This window comes from Chiloscyllium punctatum, chromosome 20 (assembly GCF_047496795.1).
Source record: "Chiloscyllium punctatum isolate Juve2018m chromosome 20, sChiPun1.3, whole genome shotgun sequence".
NCBI classification, from domain to species: Eukaryota; Metazoa; Chordata; class Chondrichthyes; order Orectolobiformes; family Hemiscylliidae; genus Chiloscyllium; species Chiloscyllium punctatum.
In genome coordinates, this window is record NC_092758.1 from 78,290,740 (window position 1) to 78,310,955 (window position 20,216).

Here is a 20,216-nt window from a genome sequence, read left to right on the forward strand (position 1 = left end):
AGAAGTAACAAAGAAGATTGATGAGGGTAGAGCAGTAGATGTGATTTAAATGGACTCCAGTAAGGCGTTCGACAAGGCTCCTCATGGGAGACTAATTAGCAAGGTTAGATCTCATGGAATACAGAGAGAACTAGCCATTTGGATACAGAACTGGCTCAAAGGTAGAAGACAGAGGGTGGTGGTGGAGGGTTGTTTTTCAGACTGGAGGCCTGTGACCAGTGGAGTGCCACAAGGATCGATGCTGAGTCCTCTACTTTTTGTCATTTACATAAATGATTTGGATGTGAGCATAAGAGGTACAGATAGTAAGTTTGCAGATGACACCAAAATTGGAGGTGTAGTGGACAGCGAAGAGGGTTACCTCAGAATACAACAGGATCTTGACCAGATGGGCCAATGGGCTGAGAAGTGGCAGATGGAGTTTATTTCAGATAAATGCGAGGTGCTGCATTTTGGGAAAGCAAATCTTAGCAGGACTTATGCACTTAATGGTAAGGTCCTAGGGAGTGTTGCTGAACAAAGAGACCTTGGAATGCAGGTTCATAGCTCCTTGAAAGTGGAGTCGCAGGTAGATAGGATAGTGAAGAAGGCGTTTGGTATGCCTTCCTTTATTGGTCAGAGTATTGAGTACAGCAGTTGGGAGGTCATGTTGCGGCTGTACAGGACATTGGTTAGGCCACTGTTGGAATATTGAGTGCAATTCTGGTCTCCTTCTTATTAGAAAGATGTTGTGAAACTTGAAAGGGTTCAGAAAAGATTTACAAGGATGTTGCCAGGGTTGGAGGACCTGAGCTACAAGGAGAGGCTGAACAGGCTGGGGCTGTTTTCCCTGGAGCGTCGGAGGCTGAGGGGTGACCTTATAGAGGCTTACAAAATTATGAGGGGCATGGATAGGATAAAAGACAAAGTTTATTCCCTGGGGTCGGGGAGTCCAGAACTAGAGGGCATAGGTTTAGGGTGAGAGGGGAAAGATATGAAAGAGACCGAAGGGGCAACATTTTTCACGCAGAGGGTGGTACGTTTATGGAATTAGCTGCCAGAGGATGTGGTGGAGGCTGGTACAATTGCAAGATTTAAGAGGCATTTGGATGGGTACATGAATAGGAAGGGTTTGAGGGATATGGGCCGGGTGCTGGCAGGTGGGACTAGACTTGGTTGGGATATCTGGTCGGCGTGGACGGGTTGGACCGAAGGGTCTGTTTCCATGCTGTCCATCTCTATGACTCTATATTCTGCCAAGATTGTTGTCTATATCTCTCTGGAGAGTCTCTGTGTCATCCTCACGACATACTTTCCTACCTATTTTGTGTCATCTGTAAACTTTGTATGATACTTTTATTTTTCTCATCCAAATCATGAATATATGTTGTAAAGAATTACGGCCCCAGCACTGATCCCTGCAGAACTCCACTAAGTTTGCATCCTGAAAATGCTCTCCTTATCTTAACTTCCTGCCTTTTATCAGTCAATCCTCTGTCCACACTAATATACTACTTCCAACGTCATCAGTTAACTTAAGTACCTTATCAAATGCTTTCTGAAAATACAAATGTATTACATCCATTTCTTCCCATTTATTCTAGTAAACCTGTCAGGCATGACCTCCCCTTCATGATGCCAAACTGATTATGTTTGTTTATATAACATATTTCCAAAAGCTCTGCTATTACATCCTCTGTAATGGACTTTAACACTTTCCCAATAATAGATTTGAGATAACTGACCTTTTTAAATAAAGGTGTTACTTTGACAGTTTTCCAATCCTTTGGGACTTTTCTAGAATCTATGGATTCTTGGAAGATTACTACCAGTACATCCACTATCTATTGTAGGTTGCTTGATTTATTGTTAGATTTAGAATGCTTTCGATTGCTCAGTTTGGAATGATGTGGATTGCTGGGTTTAGAATGCTGTGGATCATCTCCATTACTGTGATGGAGTTTGTCACAACTGGCAAAATGCAAACAGTTTACAGAGCAGGTTGTTGGACGTGGATAGCCCCGAAGGCACCTCAATAAGATGGAAGCTCTTATTAAAATGACTTCTTTCTTCAGCTTTGTAGTTACAGAGCATAAGCAGGGAAAGTCTTAAGGAAGAACTGTGTAATTGTATTAATATTGAGTTAACACAACAGAAGAGGTATGCAGTAAAAGTCAGATTTTGATTTACCTACATAATACAGAACCTTTTAGTGATATCATCCCTTGCTATGATTCTACAAATACCGAGAGAGGCTGGTTAACCCTAATAGCCTTTTTGCAGATTTGAAGAATTGTTTCAAAATATATATCTATGATCAAATTCCTAACACCACAAGAATAAGTCAAAAAGATAATTTTTATACAAGCATACTCCCAAAGAGAGGTATCTCATCGGAAATTATGGTCACTTTTCAGTAAGAATGAATGATTTCCCATTAGATACTCTTGAGAGGGAAAACCCCTGTCTAGAAGCATGCACTCAAATCAGAGAAAATTGCTGAGAGAGAAAAGGAGTTATAGGAACTCAGGCCTTTATTAACACATGGCTTATACACTTTATACTACTGCAGCTTGAACCATGCGTTTGAGGATTCATTTTTATTGCAACTGTGGTGTATCCAATAAGTATCCCAATGCTGTCGTTAATATGCAAATATTGTCTGAACTGAGCCCAAACACCATGAGAATCCTTGAAGGAGTTGATCTCACATTGCTTCATTTCAATGCCTTCACTCTTAATTTTCATTTCATATTCAGGGTTCATGTGAAGTGTCTCTGGTTTTTGACACCAAATGTGTGGAATGAAGGAGCCATCAGTCTAAGTGTTGAGACAGGTTGGTAAGAGTGTGGGGGAAGATTGTGAGACCAACCTCCAGATTTTCCAACTCGGTGGGCCAGACTTCGCTGTCAGCAAATGAAAGAGAAGTCATATGCAGGTGAAATCAGGAAAGACATTTCCATGTGAAAGAAATCTCAAACTTCCACTCTTAAAAAGCTGTGGGTTTGAGGTCAATCAAAAATGTCAAAAAAGAAACTGGTGAGACTTTCAGGAGCTAAGGGCATTCATTATGGTTAACAGAACCAGCCAAGGCCAATGAAATTAAGTTGCCATGAACTAACTGATTAATGGAATAGGCTCAACGGGATTCCTGAAGAAGGGCTTATGCCCGAAACGTCGATTCTCCTGCTCCTTGGATGCTGCCTGACCTGCTGCGCTTTTCCAGCAACACATTTTTCAGTTCAAGGGGATAAATGACCAACTACTGTTTATACATCACGTAAGCAGAGCACCAAACCTTTCACTTTTTGCCCATGGAACATGCTTCAAGAATAGACTAATTATGTGGCAAGTGTGTCCAAGCCTGATGCATGCATACACATGCATACAAATATACACGTACAAATACAAACATGCAAACGGATAAACACACAGGAATGGATTATCAGATCAGTTAGTGTTGATTAGAGCCTGTTTACAATTGTGAGCTTTTGGCCTCTGTGCTGGCTTGCCATCATGATGTCAACATCAAGACATTTTCAATGAGGGTAGCTCAGGGAGTGATCAGCGGCCAGCCGTCAAATAGCAGATGGCCAATAGTGGCTTCCCCCTCTGGAATCAGAGGAGGGTAGCTGTGGTCTGAGATCGTGGGGCTGCTAATCACCTAGTGCTGAATAGTCTGCTGAGTTTTATAACAAATCTGCTCCATCTGCCTGGAGCAGCAAAGATTAAAACAGGGGGTATCGAACACTCGATGCACAGATCAGGACCGGGAACAATCCAAACACCACACGTAACCTTCCTAAACACACACAAATACCAACCAAAACACCACAGATTACTAGAGACAGAAACATAAACCCACACAGTCACAAATCCAGATATGTGCAAACCCCTGCAAATCATACAAATCCCACCACACACAACCCTAACCTTCCACACACAAACCATGACACACACATGGAGTCACAGACCATTCCCCACCCACATCCCTACACACGGTCCCATAAACACCCACTCACTCACCTTTACACATACATACACAGCCCCTCAAACCCAGATACATCTGCAAAAACAAACACTCTCAGGTACACACACAAACTCACACCCACACGTACATTTACACATGTATTTTGGATAGGAATAGGATGCATAAATTCCCTGTGTAGGTTTTCGCTATTGCCAGCAATGGGTACTTACAGAATCCTAACCACCAGTCCAGTTAAGATCAGCTCACACACCAAAACTGGGTATCAACCCTGGAGCCCTCCAAGTCTGTATGTACACTTGAGAAATACATTTAGTAACCAATTCCACCCAAAAGGCAGAGGTTGTTATTTGTCAATAAACACAATTTCAAAAAGAGATATCAACTGTTTTGCGCAAACTTAGATCAATGCTATTGAATTAACAGCTTTTAATTTAAATTGTACATTTTAAAAATTATTCGCATTTAGTGCAGTTTAAATTGGTATCTGATTATAAAGTAATAACCCAGCAATTACAACACTTGTTCACAGCAATACTTTTAATCTTACCCACCATTTAATCTTAATTACAAGTTATTCATTTGTAATTATGTGGAATTGCAATGTAAGTGTATGAAATAGTCAGAGCAGCTCAACCATTTAATATTTCAATTATAAAGCTATTACTTGACAATTAGGCTGATTTTATTAGCCAAAAGACAATTTGTTAAACACACAATATTTTAGAATTTGTTTTACACAGTAGTCATTTTCTGTTCTCTTCTGATAGTGCCATTCCTTTCTGAAATAAAATTTTATTCTGTGGCATTGGTCACTTTCTAGTATCTGATCTGAGTGGTCATTCTTGTTTACTCTGGGAGGAGTGACTGCCAGTAGACTATATAGCTAAGTAAGGTGTCATAACCAAGCCTGACCTGTATATCATCTGATAGAGATCACTGGAAAGCAATTGAGGTGAAGATTTTACTGAATTAATATACCTGATTTCTCTCTCAAACTTGACACCACAGTCTCCCAAACAGACTGAAATTATTAATTGTGATACTTCACCTTGTGTTGGTACCAACTGAAAATCAAACCTTAATATTGGTTGATACCATTACTCACTGTAGCATCTATGCTCAAATATTCCCAATCAACTCCATTCTAGGGGCTCACAGTTCTGTTTGCTGCTGAGTTGGTGTCTAAGATGAGAGTGGTGCTCCATAGTAATTAGCCCTTATACTATTAGCAAAGACTCATTGTTGTGACAGCAGCAGACTGTCAGATGCTCTTCCTGTATTCTATGAATTTATGATATCCTACCACAAAGTCTGTGCCATCCCCCCCCCCGCCCCTGTACTGCACTGTAACTAATCCTGCCTCTCTCTACACTGCTCCTAACTCTGAAGCTGCTGTAATAAGTAATAATTTACTGTACAAATAGAAAATGCTTTTGTATTTGCAACTGCAAAGAAGCTCTGAGAAACATAAAGATTCCAATATTTCCAAGACTGTACAGAATGGATTTCGAACTTTCGCATGCAATGTATGTTTTTATTATTAGATTAGATTACTTACAGTGTGGAAACAGGCCCTTCGGCCCAACAAGTCCACACCGACCCTCCGAAGAGCAATCCACCCAGACCCATTCCCTTACATTTACCCCTTCACCTAACACTACAGGCAATTTAGGCCAATTTAGGTTAGGTGGCCAATTCACCTAACCTGCACATTTTTGGACTGTGGATGGAAACCAGAGCACCTGGAGGAAACCCACGCAGACACGTGGAGAGTGTGCAAACTCCACACAGACAACTGTGTGAGGTGGGAATTGAACCCGGGTCTCTGGCGCTGAGAGGCAGCAGTGCTAACCACTGTGCCAGCTGTGCCGCCCATAGATAATTAAATGGCCTGGTGGCTCACCGGTTAACACGACTGCCTCAGAGCAGGGACCTGAGTTTGATTCCAGCTTTGGGTGACTGTCTGCCTGTGTGGAGTTTGCACGTTCTCTCCATATCAGCGTGGACTTCCACCGGGTGTGCTCTGGTTTCCTTCCACAGTCCAAAGATATGCATGTTAGGTGGACTGGCCTTGCTAAATTGCTCTGGAGATCCAGGGATGTGGAGGTTAGGTGGGTCAGCCATTGTAAATGCAGGGTTAGGGAGCTGGGTTTAGGTGGGATGCTCTTCAGAGGGTTGGTGCAGACCTGATGGGCCAAATGGCCTCTTTCTGCACAGTAGGATTTCTGTGGTTCACAGTGGGCTGAAGATTTGACCTGCATCCTTGAGATTTGTCGGTCTTGTTGTGATAATGGTCTGTTATCAGTTTTGGAATTAAGATTTTTTTTAAATTGAGGTCGATGGATTTTTGATTTCATTTTTATGAAGGTGACTCTTATTTTAAAATTGTCATTTGAACCAGTATACCTAGCAGGATACCCATGATGTTAATTGATAGAATCTGTATATACTGTTGCATTTTATAACATACACTGGTTTAAGTTTTCAGTTTAGAAGTATCAGGAATTCAGTTCAAAAAGAAAGTTTCCTCCTCGCAGAAGAGTCAAGATTTTAGTTAAGGTGAACTTTAGTGTGGGAGGACTTTAGTTTGTGAAGTCCAAAAGCTATGAGAGTTTGCATAGAAGTTTTCAAGTCATCAAAACTGAAAGGTAGTTCAGGCCAGAAGAATTTGAAAGAAGTCGTAAAACTGTCTCTACAGTCCCAAAAGGAAAACTGGATGGAGGCAGATAAGCCAGAAATTAAAGAGTGGAGCTAGGAGTGAAATATTTCTGGAACTGAGAATCTGTTGGGAAACAGATTAAAATCTTGTTTTGCTGTTCATGTTAGTTTAAACTTGTCTTTTTTTGGCAAAGAACATTTGCAGCCTCTTGTGAATAGGTTTCAGTGACTAATCACCACGGTAACCAACTGAAATAAAATTTAAATGTATGATCTATCAAGTCAGGTTTCACTCTTTGGCCCAAGTTGAACAGTGTTACTATCGACTGGGATGGTGACACAGTTATCAATCGGTAAGTAGTTAATGAACAGGACAGCTGAAATTAGTGACTTACCCCAAATGAAAAACACAAGGCTTAATCTATAACCCACCATTCATCATCACTTCAATGCCAGCCCCTTGGACCCAGGTAGGGGGATGAAATATTTGCACTGACCAGTGATGAGTTGTCTTTTCTGTTTTCCTTCAACTTTTTTGCCAGACGCTTTTTCTTCTTGTGAAGAGGTTTAGACTCCAGAATCATTTCCTCGAGTTCAAATGTGGGGTCACAGTTTAATTGTCCTTTCTGCAATAAAAGCAAAATAAATATATCAGAGAAACATGGGTTTTAAGGTCAATGGACTCAAAGCTTACTTTGTGCCTGCACTTCAATGCAGTTTTCACTCTATCCCCTTAAGCTCTATCTCGTCCCATGCAGTTTCCTGGCAACAGGCTCATGTTAACATTCAAATTAACAGCAATGGGCGAGACAACCAGTCCCACAAAACTCTGATGCCATGTGCATCCCATTCGTAACTCACACACATCTGAAAATCCTGGCAATTTCCAGAAGCTGTGAATATGTAATGCAGATAAAATGTCAGATTAATTAGGGGAGAAAAACACTTGAAAAATTCCTTGCCAACCCCTTTAAACAATCAGAGCTAGCCCAATTAATGTCACACATTTATGAAATGATCTCCATCCCAGTCAGTAGGAGACAGTGAGGACTGCAGATGCTGGAGAAGTCAGATTCGATAAAGTGTGGTGCTGGAAAAAGGTCAGGTAGCATCTGAGGAGTAGGAAAGTCAATGTTTCGGGCTTGCCCCTTCATCATGACTGGGAAGGGGGAAGGGGACTGATAAATAAATGGAGGGTGCTGGCAGAAGGTTGGGATGGCAATAAGTAGCAAAGGTAGCAGAAGATGGTGATAGGTCAGTGGTGAGTGTGGAGCGGATAGGTGGGAAGGAAGATGGACAGGTAGGTCAGGTCAAGAGGAATGGAGCCAAATTGGAGGTTTGGATGGGTGGGGATATTTGGAAACTGGTGAATTTAATGTTGAGGCCATGTGGTTGTAGGCTCCCGAGGTGGAAGATGACATGTTCCTCCAGTTTGCGAGTGGCTTTGTTTCGGCGATGGAGGAGGCCCAGTATGGACATGGTGTGGGGGGGGGGGGGGGGGGGGGGGGGGGGAGGGGCAGTTGACATGGATAACTACAGGGAGGTGGAGTTGGTTGGTGCATATGGACCAGAGATGTTCTCGGAACTGTTCTGCAAGTTTGTGCTCGGTCTTTCCAATCTACAGGAGAGTCAAAAAGTGTGACGCTGGAAAAGCACAGCTGGTCAGGCTGCATCCGAGGAGCAGGAGAGTTGACATTTCAGGCATACACCCTTCATCAGGAATGTGAAGGGGTTTGGGGGCTGAGAGATAAATAGGGGGTGGGAGTGGGGCTGGGGGGCAGCATGGCTGGGAAGGTGATAGGTGGATGCAGTTGTGGTAACTTTCTCCTCGAAGTACAGGAGACCACATCGAGAGCAACGGATGCAGTAAATGAAGTTCAAGGATATGCAAGTAAATCTCTGTCAGATATCGAATAATCCTTTGGGGCCTTGGACGGAGGTGAGGGGTGAGGTGTGGGCGCAGGTTTTGTACCTCTTACAGCAGCAGGGGAAGGTGCCAGGTATGGACAGGGTGTTGGTGGGGTGTGTGGACCTAACGAGGGAGTCACAGAGGGAGAGCCCTCCACTGACACTCTCATTTGATTGGCACAACTGGTCCTCATCATAAACAACTTCTTCTTTCAAATCTCCCACACCTACAAACCAGAGGGTGATTAGGTCCAAGATATGCTTGCCTCTTTATAGCATACGTGAGCTAATCAGTTTTCCACAACTATACCATCGCCCACCTTTTCCTCTGCTACATCAATGACTGTATCGGTGTTGCCTTGTGCTCCCATGAGGAGATGGAACAGTTCAGCAACTACACCAACACCTTCCACCCTGACATTCCATCTCTGACACTTCCCTCCCCTTCCTGGACCTCTCTATCTCCATCTCCAGTGACTGACAATACTGACATCTACTTTAAACCCACCGACTCCTACAGCTACCTTGACTACTTTTCGTCCAATCACCCTCTCGTAAAAATTCTATCCCTTACTCCCGATTCGTCTGCCTCTGCTGTATCCGCTCCCAGTAGGAGCAATTCCACTCCAGGACATCCCAGATGGCTTCCTACTTCCAGGACTGTAATTTCCCCTCCGGTTATCAACGATGCCGCCAATCGCATCTCCTCCATTTCCTGCACCTCCGTCCTTGAACCCCACACCCCCAACCACAACAACATCATTAGGTCCACACTCCCCACCAACCCCTGGTCCTTACATTCCACCCCTAATCTCCAAATCCAGTGTGTCATCATCCGCCATCTACAGTCAGACCCCACCCCAAAGACATATTTCCCTCCCCACCTCTATCTGCATTTCGTTTCCTTTGTGACTCCCTTGTTAGGTCCACACTCTTCACCAACCCCCTTCTCCACACCCAGCACCTTCCCCTGCCGCTGTAAGAGGTGCAAACCCTGCACCCACACTCCACCTCCAACACCAACCCCCCCCCCCACCTCCATCCAATGCCCCAAAGGATAACTCCACATCCGGCAGAGATTTATTTGCACATCCTCAAACCTCATGTACTACATCTGTTGCTCTCGATGTAGTCACCTCTACATTGGAGAGACCGAGCGCAAACTCGCATAATGGTTCAGCGAACATCTCTCGTCTACCAACCAACCCCATCTTTCTGCAGCCATTCATTTGAACCCTCCCTACCACTCCCCTGTGACATGTCCATTCTGGGCCTCCTCCACAACCGAAAGAAAACCGCCCACAAACTATTGGGGGTCCAAAAGTATATCCTATCAAGGGTGATCATCCCATTCTTATTTCTGAGCTCCACCCATATAGCTTCATTAGATGATCCCTCAGGAATATCCTCCCTAAGTACAGCAATAATGTTTTCCCTTCTCTCTTGCCTCCCTTTCTATCTTTCCTATCGCATCTAAACCCCAGAGCATTGAGCTGCCAGTCCTGTCTCTCCCTCTTGACTATAGCACCTTTATTTTGCTTTATCTGGAAACACTACCAGCTGTCAACATGTTTTCATTGATTATATTCAAAGCAAAAGCCCTTCAGCGCACATTAGAAATGTTTAGAACAGATCATTCTGCTTGTCATTGCATTATAAATAATGTACAATGGAGAAACAGACCATTTAGTTGAATATGTCTTTGCCAACGTTAATGCTCAACACAAGACTCTTTCGACTCCTGACTGAAAACCATCTGGGAAATCCATAAGGACAAATCCTTTGCAATTTTGAAGACAACTTTCTGAAAAATGGATTCATAGAATGTGGGCATATGCTGTGCAATCATTATTACAAATCCTTGCTTTCCCTAGAGACGGCGGTGGTCAGCTGCCTTCTTAAACTGCAATATTCTTTGGGGACTGTAGGGACCATCATAGTCCTGTGAGATTTTGTAGCCATTTGATCCAACTAAGTGGCTTGCTAGCCCATTTCAGAAGGCAAATAAGAGTCAATCACATTGCCACAAGGATATTGTACAGATAGTCTTGTACAATAATCAGTAGTGGTTACATGGCCAACATTAGGCTTGCTTTTAATTCCAGATCTTACTGAATTCAAATTTTATCACTTGCCATTGCGAGGTTTGAACCCATATCTCCAAATCATTAAGCTTGGGTTCCTATTGCTTAGGTTGTGGATTACTATCCCAGCTTGAGGAGTCAATTGAGTGTCTCTGGGGTGTGACGCGGGGTGTCTGCAATGCCTTCTACAGTTTAGTAGCAAATGGCTACTCACTGATTACATTAATGCTGCAGCCAATGAAACAACATCTCTGTAACAACAATATTGATTTCTTTATTCTCCTCTTCTCTACTCATGCCTAGTGTTGTATGAGGCACACAAAGCACTTGCTCAGTCCTGTTTCAATAGCTAGATATTTCTGTACAGGTCACAAGCCTGTTTCGAGAGGCTAGGCAAGGGGTGGGGAACCTGTGACCTTAAAGGCCTTTTGAATGAATCCAAATTTTGCAGAACAAATCTTTTATTTTTTATTAATATGCTTTTTTTTCATCCTTTACTATTTTAATTTTAACCTTAAAATGAATGGTATTTTAAATACCAGAGAGTAAAAGAAAATTCAACGAAATAATCCTCACAGACTGACCACCACAATTAAAAAGTTTCTTGGATGCAGCCTTATTAGATTACAACTAAGATAATGCAGCCTTCCAACATGAAAAGGTTCCCCACCTCTGGGCTAGGAGAAAGTGAGGACTGCAGATGCTGGAGATTAGAGTTGAAGAGTGTGGTTCTGGAAAAGCACAGCCGGTCAGGCAGCATCCGAGAAGCAGGAGGATCGACGTTTCAAGCATAATCTCTTCATCAGGAATAAGGGGGGTGGCCCAAGGGGATTGAGAGGGTTGGTGTATATGTATATGGGAGGGCTGGTGGGGCTGAGGGCAAGATATCTGGAAACGCAATAAGTCGATGAAGGTGATAGGTCAGAGAGGAGGGTGGAGCAGATAGATTAGATTAGATTATATTACAGTGTGGAAACAGGCCCTTCGGCCCAACAAGTCCACACCGACCCATTCCTCTACATTTACCCCTTACCTAACACTATTGGCAATTTAGCATGGCCAATTCACCTGACCTGCACATCTTTGGACTGTGGGAGGAAACCCACGCAGACACGGGGAGAACGTGCAAACTCCACACAGTCAGTCGCCTGAGGCGGGAATTGAACCTGGGTCTCCGGCGCTGTGAGGCAGCAGTGCTAACCACTGTGCCACCATGCTGCCAGACAGGTAAGAAGGAAGATGGAGAGGTAGGAGAAATTAGGAAACTGTTGAAATCCACACTGATCCCATGTGGTTGAAAGGTCCCAAGGTGGATGATGAGGCATTCTTCCTCCAGGTGTCGGGTGGCTAGAGTTAGGTGGTGGAGGAGGCCCAAGACTTGCACGTCCTTGGCGGAGTGGTCGAAAACATCTCTGGGACACATGAACTAAGAAACCCCACCCGCCCAATGGCTAAACACTTTAAACCTCCCTTCCCACTCTGCCAAGGACATGCAAGTTTCCTCCAATTCCCTCATTTCCCGTCCCCACACCTTATCCCAGATCCAATCTTCCAACTCAGCACTGCCCTCTTGAACTGTCCTACTTGTCCATCTTCTTTCTCACCTATTTGCTCCACCCACCTCTCGGACCTATCATCTTCACTCTCACTTTCATCTACCTATCGCATTCCCAGTTACCTTCCCCCCCATGCCCACCACCTCCCCCTCCCCAATTTATCTCTCAGCCCCCTTGGGCCACCCCCTCATTCCTGATGAAGAACTTATGCTCAAAATGTCGAGTCTTCTGCTCCATGGTTGCTATCTGACTGGCTGTGCTTTTCCAGCACTACACTCTTTGTTTCTAGAGGCTGTAAGCTTGAGGTTTGCCTCTCTGCTTGAAGCACAGCTGAACAGGAGACTCCGCTGCTGAGAGGAGACTTCCTGCCATAGGCATACTGCAAACGTCTCCAGGCTGATAAGCAACTTGTCGTTGTTACATGTTATGAGTGCAACTTCCATAGCCATTATGTCCTGGAAATGACTTGGCTCAGAGGCCAAGATGTGTTCCACAAGATGGATCATTTCTTCAGTAGGAACATGGAGGAGAAAGAAGTTCCCCACAATGAGAACATGTGCCTTTCTTTCATTGAGGATATTCCTCTGTTTGCAGTTGTGCAGAGTCAGTAAAGAAGTACAGGTTTTAGCAGTTCTACCTATTGGCTTTACAAAGTCCAATTTTGTGAAATGAACACAAAAAAAAAGCAAGACCATTTGCTCAGCATCCCCAATCATTCATTTATATTCTGCAATATAAATTCTTCTTTTTCAGGAAAACTGAACCACCATCATACCTGCAGACTTCCACTGTCCAGAAACCATCTACTCCCTTTCATATCCTGAACGGGAAGAAGTGCCAGCACATTTCATTCACGTAAACAAAAGCAACCTGAGCAGCTTTGATGACAATTCCATGTTATGCATGGATAAATAAAACACCCTTGGGCAGTGTACTATTAGGAACTGAGTAATCAACAAGCTCTTATTATCAAGAAAATTACCCTTGCTCACGGTACACTAAACGAAAGTAGTGCAAATGAAGTTCAAGATAATCTGTTAAACTTGCTTTTAGTTTCTTGCAAGTAACTTTATCTGTCTTTATGCAATGTAAGTAGACCACATATACCACTGTCTGATTTATAATTAATAATAAATCATGTTACTCATCCATTATGTTTTTCTCCTGAATACTAATCTTTCGGTCTTGTGAATTTGGAAGCAAGTTAAAAGAAAACAAGAGTTCAAAAAGGTCAGTCAGTGTTTGAATGGGGACGTTTGTGCATTGGACTGACTTAGTGTGCATCCTGCTATGATTTCGGAATGCATCAGTTGTTTTGCTATTAACCATCCCCATCACTTTCCATGCTGTCAAGTTATTACCCTACATTTTGGAAGAACTTGAAACCGAGACCTTCTGCCTTCAGACATTCCCGGGAACACTCCAACATGCAGAATTTCTTTGGGGAGTTAAAATTAAGCTTTGTGTAACAAAAATGTTCATTTTATTATAGGTCTGTTGCCCTATAGAATAGATCATTCACCTAATTCTGAATTTTACTTCTGAGTCAAGACAATAGGATATTAGACCAGGAGAATGGCAGGACAAAACTGGGAATGACAGGAAGTAGGATTTGGAGTTGAGACCAGCAGGAGTTATGCCTTTTAGGGAAATGGAGACCAGCGGGAGTCAGGGTTTTGGGGAAATGGAGACATCTGTGCAGAGAACGCAGTGAACATTTCGGATCCAGTGACCTTCTTCAGAATGGTTTGAAAGAAAAGTTAATTCTCCTTTCACTCCACGGCTGCTGCCAGACCTGCTGAGTTTCTCTTGCAATTTCTGTTTTTTTTTCAGATCTCCAGCATTCACAGTTCTTTGTCTTATTCAATTAACAGTTGTTAGGAGGCACTGTGACTGAAAGTCAGTGGATTTGAGTCCCATCGACAAACTGACTGGTGATGACTTACATTGGGAATAAAACCAGCAGTGAGCTTCTTCTCCAGGACAGCATCCCAATTGATATCGGCGAGGTAAGGACAGCTTTGCATGTCAGCCAGGCTGGAGAGGCGTCGAGTAGAGCTAACTGTAAGCAGCTGAAAAGAATGATTGAAAATTACTAATGTAAGGGGAATCAGCTATGAAAACATTTGGGCAATGCTTGATACTTCATGCCTAATTCACATACTTCAGATTTGTACAATGTCAGCGTCTTCACATCAGACCTACACAACCTACTGCATTGGTATTTCTTTTAATTAAACTGTTTAGATGTTATAATATACCACTGTGGCGGGTGGGATATGGACTGGAATCTTCTGGCTCACACGTAGGGACACCATCCTTGCATTACAACACCTGATTGAATTACACTAGTATACGTTAACTATTCAAATGTCCAATAAACTACACTGTCTAATTTCTCCGAAACACATCTAAGTGCTACTTAGAGTCACAGAGTGGAAAAGCACAGCAGGTCAGGCAGCATCCAAGGAGCATGAGAGTTGACATTTCAGGCATAAGCCCTTCATCAGTAATGTAGGAGAGTGGGGGGAGAGGGGGTTGAGCAAGGGGTGTGAGAGATAAATGGGAGGGGGTGGGGCTGTGGGGGGAAGGTAGCTAGTTACCTATCGCCTTTGTAGCTGCCTTGCCCGCAGGCCCAACCTCCTCCCATTTATCTCTCAGTCCCCTTGGGACCACCCCCACCCCCCTGATGAAAGGCTTATGCCCGAAACATCGATTCCCCTGCTCCTCAGATGTTGCCTGACCTGCTGTGCTTTTCTAGTGCTACACTTACTGATTGTGATTTCCAGCAACTGCAGTCCTCACACTCTCCTCAGAGTCAGAGTCATACAGCTATAAAACATGGGACACAGACCCTTCAGTTCAATGCACCCATGCCGACCAAATATCCTAAATTAATCTAGTTTCATTTGCCAGCATTTGGCCAGTATCCTTCTAAATCCTTCCAATTCATACCCCATCCAGATGTCCTTTAAATGTTGGAATTGTACCAGCCTCCACCACTTCCTCTGGCAGCTCATTCCATATCAGCACCACTCTCTGCATGAAAATGTTGCCCCTTAGATCCCTTTTAAATCTTGCTTAACCTTAAACCTATGGCCTTTGGTTTTGGACTCCCCCACCCCAGGAAAAAGACCTTGGCGATTTATTCCATCCATGCCCCCCATCATTTTACAAACCTCTATGAGGTCACCCCTCAGCCTCCAACACTCTAAGGAAAATAACCCCAGCCTATTCAGCCTCTCCCTATAGCTCAAACTCTCCAACCCTGGCAACATCTTTGTAAATCCTTTCTGAACCCTTTCAAGTTTCACAACGTTCTTCCCTATACCAGGGAGACCAGAACTGAAAGCAGTATTCCAAAAGTGGCCTAACCAATGTCCTGTACAGCTGCAACATGACCTCCTAACTCCTATACTCAATGCACTGACAAATAATGGTAAGCATATTAAATGCTTCTTCAGTAAATTACTGGAACCTCCTCCTCAACAGTGCATAGGGAGTACCTCCACCTCACAGATTGTAAAATAAGGCTTGCCACCATCTTCTGCAGCAAAACCAGGGATAAGCAATAAATGTCAGTCTTGCCAGCAATAATCCTGAACAAGAAATGATTACAAACAGAATGACACATTAGTCCTTCGACAACTGAAACAGTGCATATGTTGAAGCAATGTAACACAAATTGGATGCTATCATAGCAGTTCAGAGGTTTAAATGGATAGTTAGACTCAGATGTGTCAAATGGCTTCCTCATCTCCACTTATTTCTGAGAATGAATAAAACAATGGTGATAAAATGGGATGGATTTTGCAATGAAAATAACTGAGACTCAAAGGGCTTACCATTATTAACCAATAAACTGGCAGCAACTTTCAGCAACCCCACATGATACTTAAACTGTAAATCAGGCAGCTGTTGTCTGAAACCCGCTGCCTCAGGAATTATGCAAGAATGGTTCCTTGCTGAGAGGCCGTAATACCGTAAGTTATAGAGCAGAATTGGGCTTTTCATCCCATCAAGTTTGCTTCGCTATTTGATCATGGCTGACATGTTTCTCAACCCCATTCTCCTAACTTCTCCTCATAACCCTTGATCACTTACCAATCAGGAACTTATCTCTGTCTTCAATACACTCAATGACTCCACTGCCCTTTGTGGCAATGAGTTCTACAGATCAACCACCCTCTAGCAAAAGAAATTCCTCCTCATCTCAGTTCGAATGGTTGTCCCTTCACTCTGAGGCTGTGCCCTCAGGTCAGAGTCTCACACAAAAGTATCATCATACAAGTACATTGAACAAAATGAATTTGCTATTATTAACTTTTGTATGCCAACTCATCAGACAAAGACAAAGCTCATCGTATCATTAAATGTACTCTTTTCTTATTACCAGCTGACAAACATCTTCTCAAGTAGAGTTAACTTTAATAGTATGAAAGTTAAAACTAATTAAAATGTTGAAATAATTTCTAAACATTTTCATTCAGTTTCCTTTATCTCCCTTGACATTTTTCTTTATTATTCTTTTTGAATCTTATTTGATATTGAATATTCTAGTTGACACTGGTTGGTTTGGACTGCACTACTCTTTAATGTTTCTTAAATTTTTGTCAGTTATAGAGAGAGACAATTGTTTGTTCTGTCCTCTCAGATCCAGTTGCGCTGTAGAGGAAGCTGCATGTTTTAAGTATTTGGCAGACAACAACACTCAGTGCAAAAGTCCATTAATATATCCATGGGCAGGTGTTTATTCATCACAGAATTCTGTCCACTATTTTTCTGTGCATTCAGAACCACTGAGAAACCAACAAGCAAAGCAATATGTTGCTTATTCCATATCTTCCTCTTCAGTTGGTTATTGAGCACCAGATGGTGCAAACTAAAGTGCATAGGGAAAGAAGTAGTATATATTACCAAGGAAAATAATAATTTTCATTTCACTTAGCCCTCATGTTGGCATCCTGAAGTCACCAGCACCCTTTCTGAGGAAATGTGCCGATGCTATGAGGTGGGTTTAAGACCAATGTACTGGGTTGGGATCAGAATGAACACTCAGTCGGGGGAAGGTGAGTGGCGAAATTGTCAGCAAGTGAGTCGTACACATTATAGATCAGTTAAGGCATGAGGACGTTTAACAAGGTTGGATAGTATTTATTTTACTGCTAGGACTCTGATGAACAAGGCAGATGAGTTCAGGGCACAAGTTGGAGTACAAAGGTACTCTTTCACTGGGAGGTAGTTGAGAGGGACAGATTTGGCAGCTCAATAGTCCAGGATACAGCATCTTCATGCAGATCAGAAAGAAGGTAAAAGAGGAGGTGGTGTTGTAATATTGATCAGGGAGTCTATTACAGCAGTAAGGAGGGATGACATCTAGAATGTCTTCTCAAATGAAACCACACGGGTAGAATTTAAAGACCAAAAAGGAGCAATCACATTCTGGATGTGTACTCTAGATCTCCTAATATCTGAGAGAAAGAGAGGAATAGAAATGTAGGCAAATTTCAGGGAAGTAGAAGGGTGATAGGATAGTGATAGGAGGGGATTTCAACTTCTCCAACATTAACTGCCATACGTGAAAGGTTATGTGAAAGGTTTAAACAGAGAAGAGATCTTAAGATGCATCCAGGACAGCTTTTCAGACCAGTACATAGAAGGCACTATAAGAGACTAGCTGGTCTAGGGCTTAAGTTTAGGTAATGAAGTTGGCGAATGATTGAAGTATCAGTGGGGGAGCATTTTGCAGACAGCGATCGTAACTCCGTTAAATTCAAGATTACTACAGAGAAGGACAAGAATGGATCTGAAATCAAAGTTCTCAACTGTGGAAAGGCTGATTTTAATAAGATTCTATATGATCTGGCCAAAGTGGACTGTAAGCAAATACTTTCAAGTAAATCTCCCAACATGGCGGGATGCATTCAAGTAGGAAATATGAAGAGTACAGGGCCAATATGTTCCAATAAAGAAAAAGGATGGGACCATCAAATCCTATAAACCCCAGGTATCAAAGAATATACAGATTATGTAGAATTAAGAGAAAAAGAGAGGTGTATGGCAGATGTTGAGACCTCAAACAACAGAAGCTCTAGAGGAGTACAGAATGTGTATGAGGGAACTTAAAAAGATTAGGAGAGCTGAAAGGGGATATGAAAGGATACAGGCAGGTAAAATAAAGAAAAATTCTAGTTATTTTAAAGGTACATTAAAGGTTAAAAAAAAGGGAAAGAATAGGATCTATTAAGGACCAGAGAATGCAGGTAGGGTTCTAAATACTTTGGGTCAGTGTTCACTAGTACAAGTGACAATGTTGGTATAAAAATCAGGGAGAAGGCTTGTGATACAATTAAAGAAATTCACAGATAGAGAAGAGGTTCTGAGTGGTCTGGCAGGCTTAAAAATATATAAATATCCAGGCCGGATGAAATGTATCCCAGGTTGCTGGCTGAGGCAAGGAAGGAAATAGCAGGGATACTTTGCAAAAATTTTCAATTCCACTTTGGCCACAGGAGAGGTGCTGGAGGACAGCCAATGTAGTACCATCACTTAAGAAGGAAGCAAGGGATTAGCCAGGAAACTACAGACTGATCTAACCTTGGTGGTAGGGAAACTGTTGGAAGTGATTCAGAGAGTCAGAATTCATCTACATTTGGAGAGGCAGCGATTAATCAAGAACAGCCAATATAGTTTCATTAGGGGGAGGTCATGTCCGAACAACTTAACTGAATTTTTCAAAGAGGAGACCAGGTGTACAGATAGAAATGAAAGGGTAGTTAAAGGTTGTGTTTCTTTTTTCATTTCCTTTGAAGATTTTTTGTTTCCCATTAGAAAAGTAGTGGTGATGGAATGAAACACTGTTTGGCTGAGAGTTAAGAACCATCCAATCCAAGCTGTTGACTCTATCCAGGTCAAAGCAGCATGCTTGATTGGCACCACGTCCACTCTCCCCATCACCAATGCTCAGGAGCCATAGAGTGTACTACCTGCAAGATGCATTGCAGAAACTCACCAAGGCTCCTTCAACAGCATCTTCCTAATCCATGACCACCTCCATCTCGAAGGACAAGAGCAGCAGATATTTGGAGCTGATGGGAACATCATCATCTGCAAGCTCCTCTCCAAGCCACTCACCATCCTGACACAGAAATACATCGATGTTCCTTCAGTGTCGCTAAATCAATATCCTGGAGTTCCCTCCATAACAACATTGAGTGTCATCTACCTACAGCAATGGCTCAAGCTCGCAGCTCAGCCCCACCTTTTCAAGGGCAACTAGGGACGGACAATAAATGCTGACCCAGCTAGTGACACCCATGTCCCACAAGTGAATTAAAAAAAATGTCTTAATAAAACATCTCTGCACTTTCTAATTGGTGTGAGAATATCATATGACATAGGATAAACTAATAATAAGTGCGAGAAGGGGCAGGATGGAGAGGTAAGATGCTGAAACCCATCAGAGCTCCTTGAATTAGAACTGAAGACACTACACTTGGTGTTGATGGTCTCCTTACCTTCCGAAGCAGTGACACCAATCCATTGGACCAGCTCGAGGGGTATTTTATGCTGACCGAGTTGAATATGTGAAGGGCTTCTTTAACTGAAGTGTTGGAACGGATTTCGTATGGTCTCTGTGAGAAGAAGTAAACATTGTCTGTGTATATAGCATGAATCTCAAGGACAGCTACCTAGCAAACATTTGCTTTCATTGTTTGAATAGTAATATAATATTAAGTCAACTTAAACATTTCACTATAGTTTGAATATAAGATTTGAATTTTGTAGCCTGAAAGATCTTAGCTAAGTAAAAAGGAAAGGTTGTCATTTGAGGAGTCCTTTAGAGACATCTATTATTTAATTAAAATGAGAATGAAAAGCTCTGCAGTAGCTATGTATGCATCATGTCACAGAGTGAGATTAGACCATTAAAAACTGGGCAATGCTAGATCTGATCTCATCTCAACAGTGGTGGACAGTGGGGAAGGGAGAAGGGGAATGACAATGAGTCTCCACATTCCTCTATAATCCAGTGACCTG

The 20,216-nt window shown here is 42.6% G+C and overlaps 1 protein-coding gene across 1 annotated transcript in view; it reads right to left on the bottom strand.

Annotated features, from left to right (window-relative positions):
• Nucleotides 1–20,216, bottom strand: part of stk32a (serine/threonine kinase 32A) — a 323,186-nt gene that overhangs the window by 70,820 nt on the left and 232,150 nt on the right. Inside the window, exons 8-10 of the mRNA XM_072591097.1 lie at nucleotides 19,694–19,810; nucleotides 14,123–14,248; nucleotides 7,126–7,254 (exon numbers count right to left, since the gene is read on the bottom strand). Coding sequence (XP_072447198.1) covers nucleotides 7,126–7,254; nucleotides 14,123–14,248; nucleotides 19,694–19,810 — 372 coding nt within the window. The remainder of the gene's footprint in view (nucleotides 1–7,125; nucleotides 7,255–14,122; nucleotides 14,249–19,693; nucleotides 19,811–20,216) is intronic.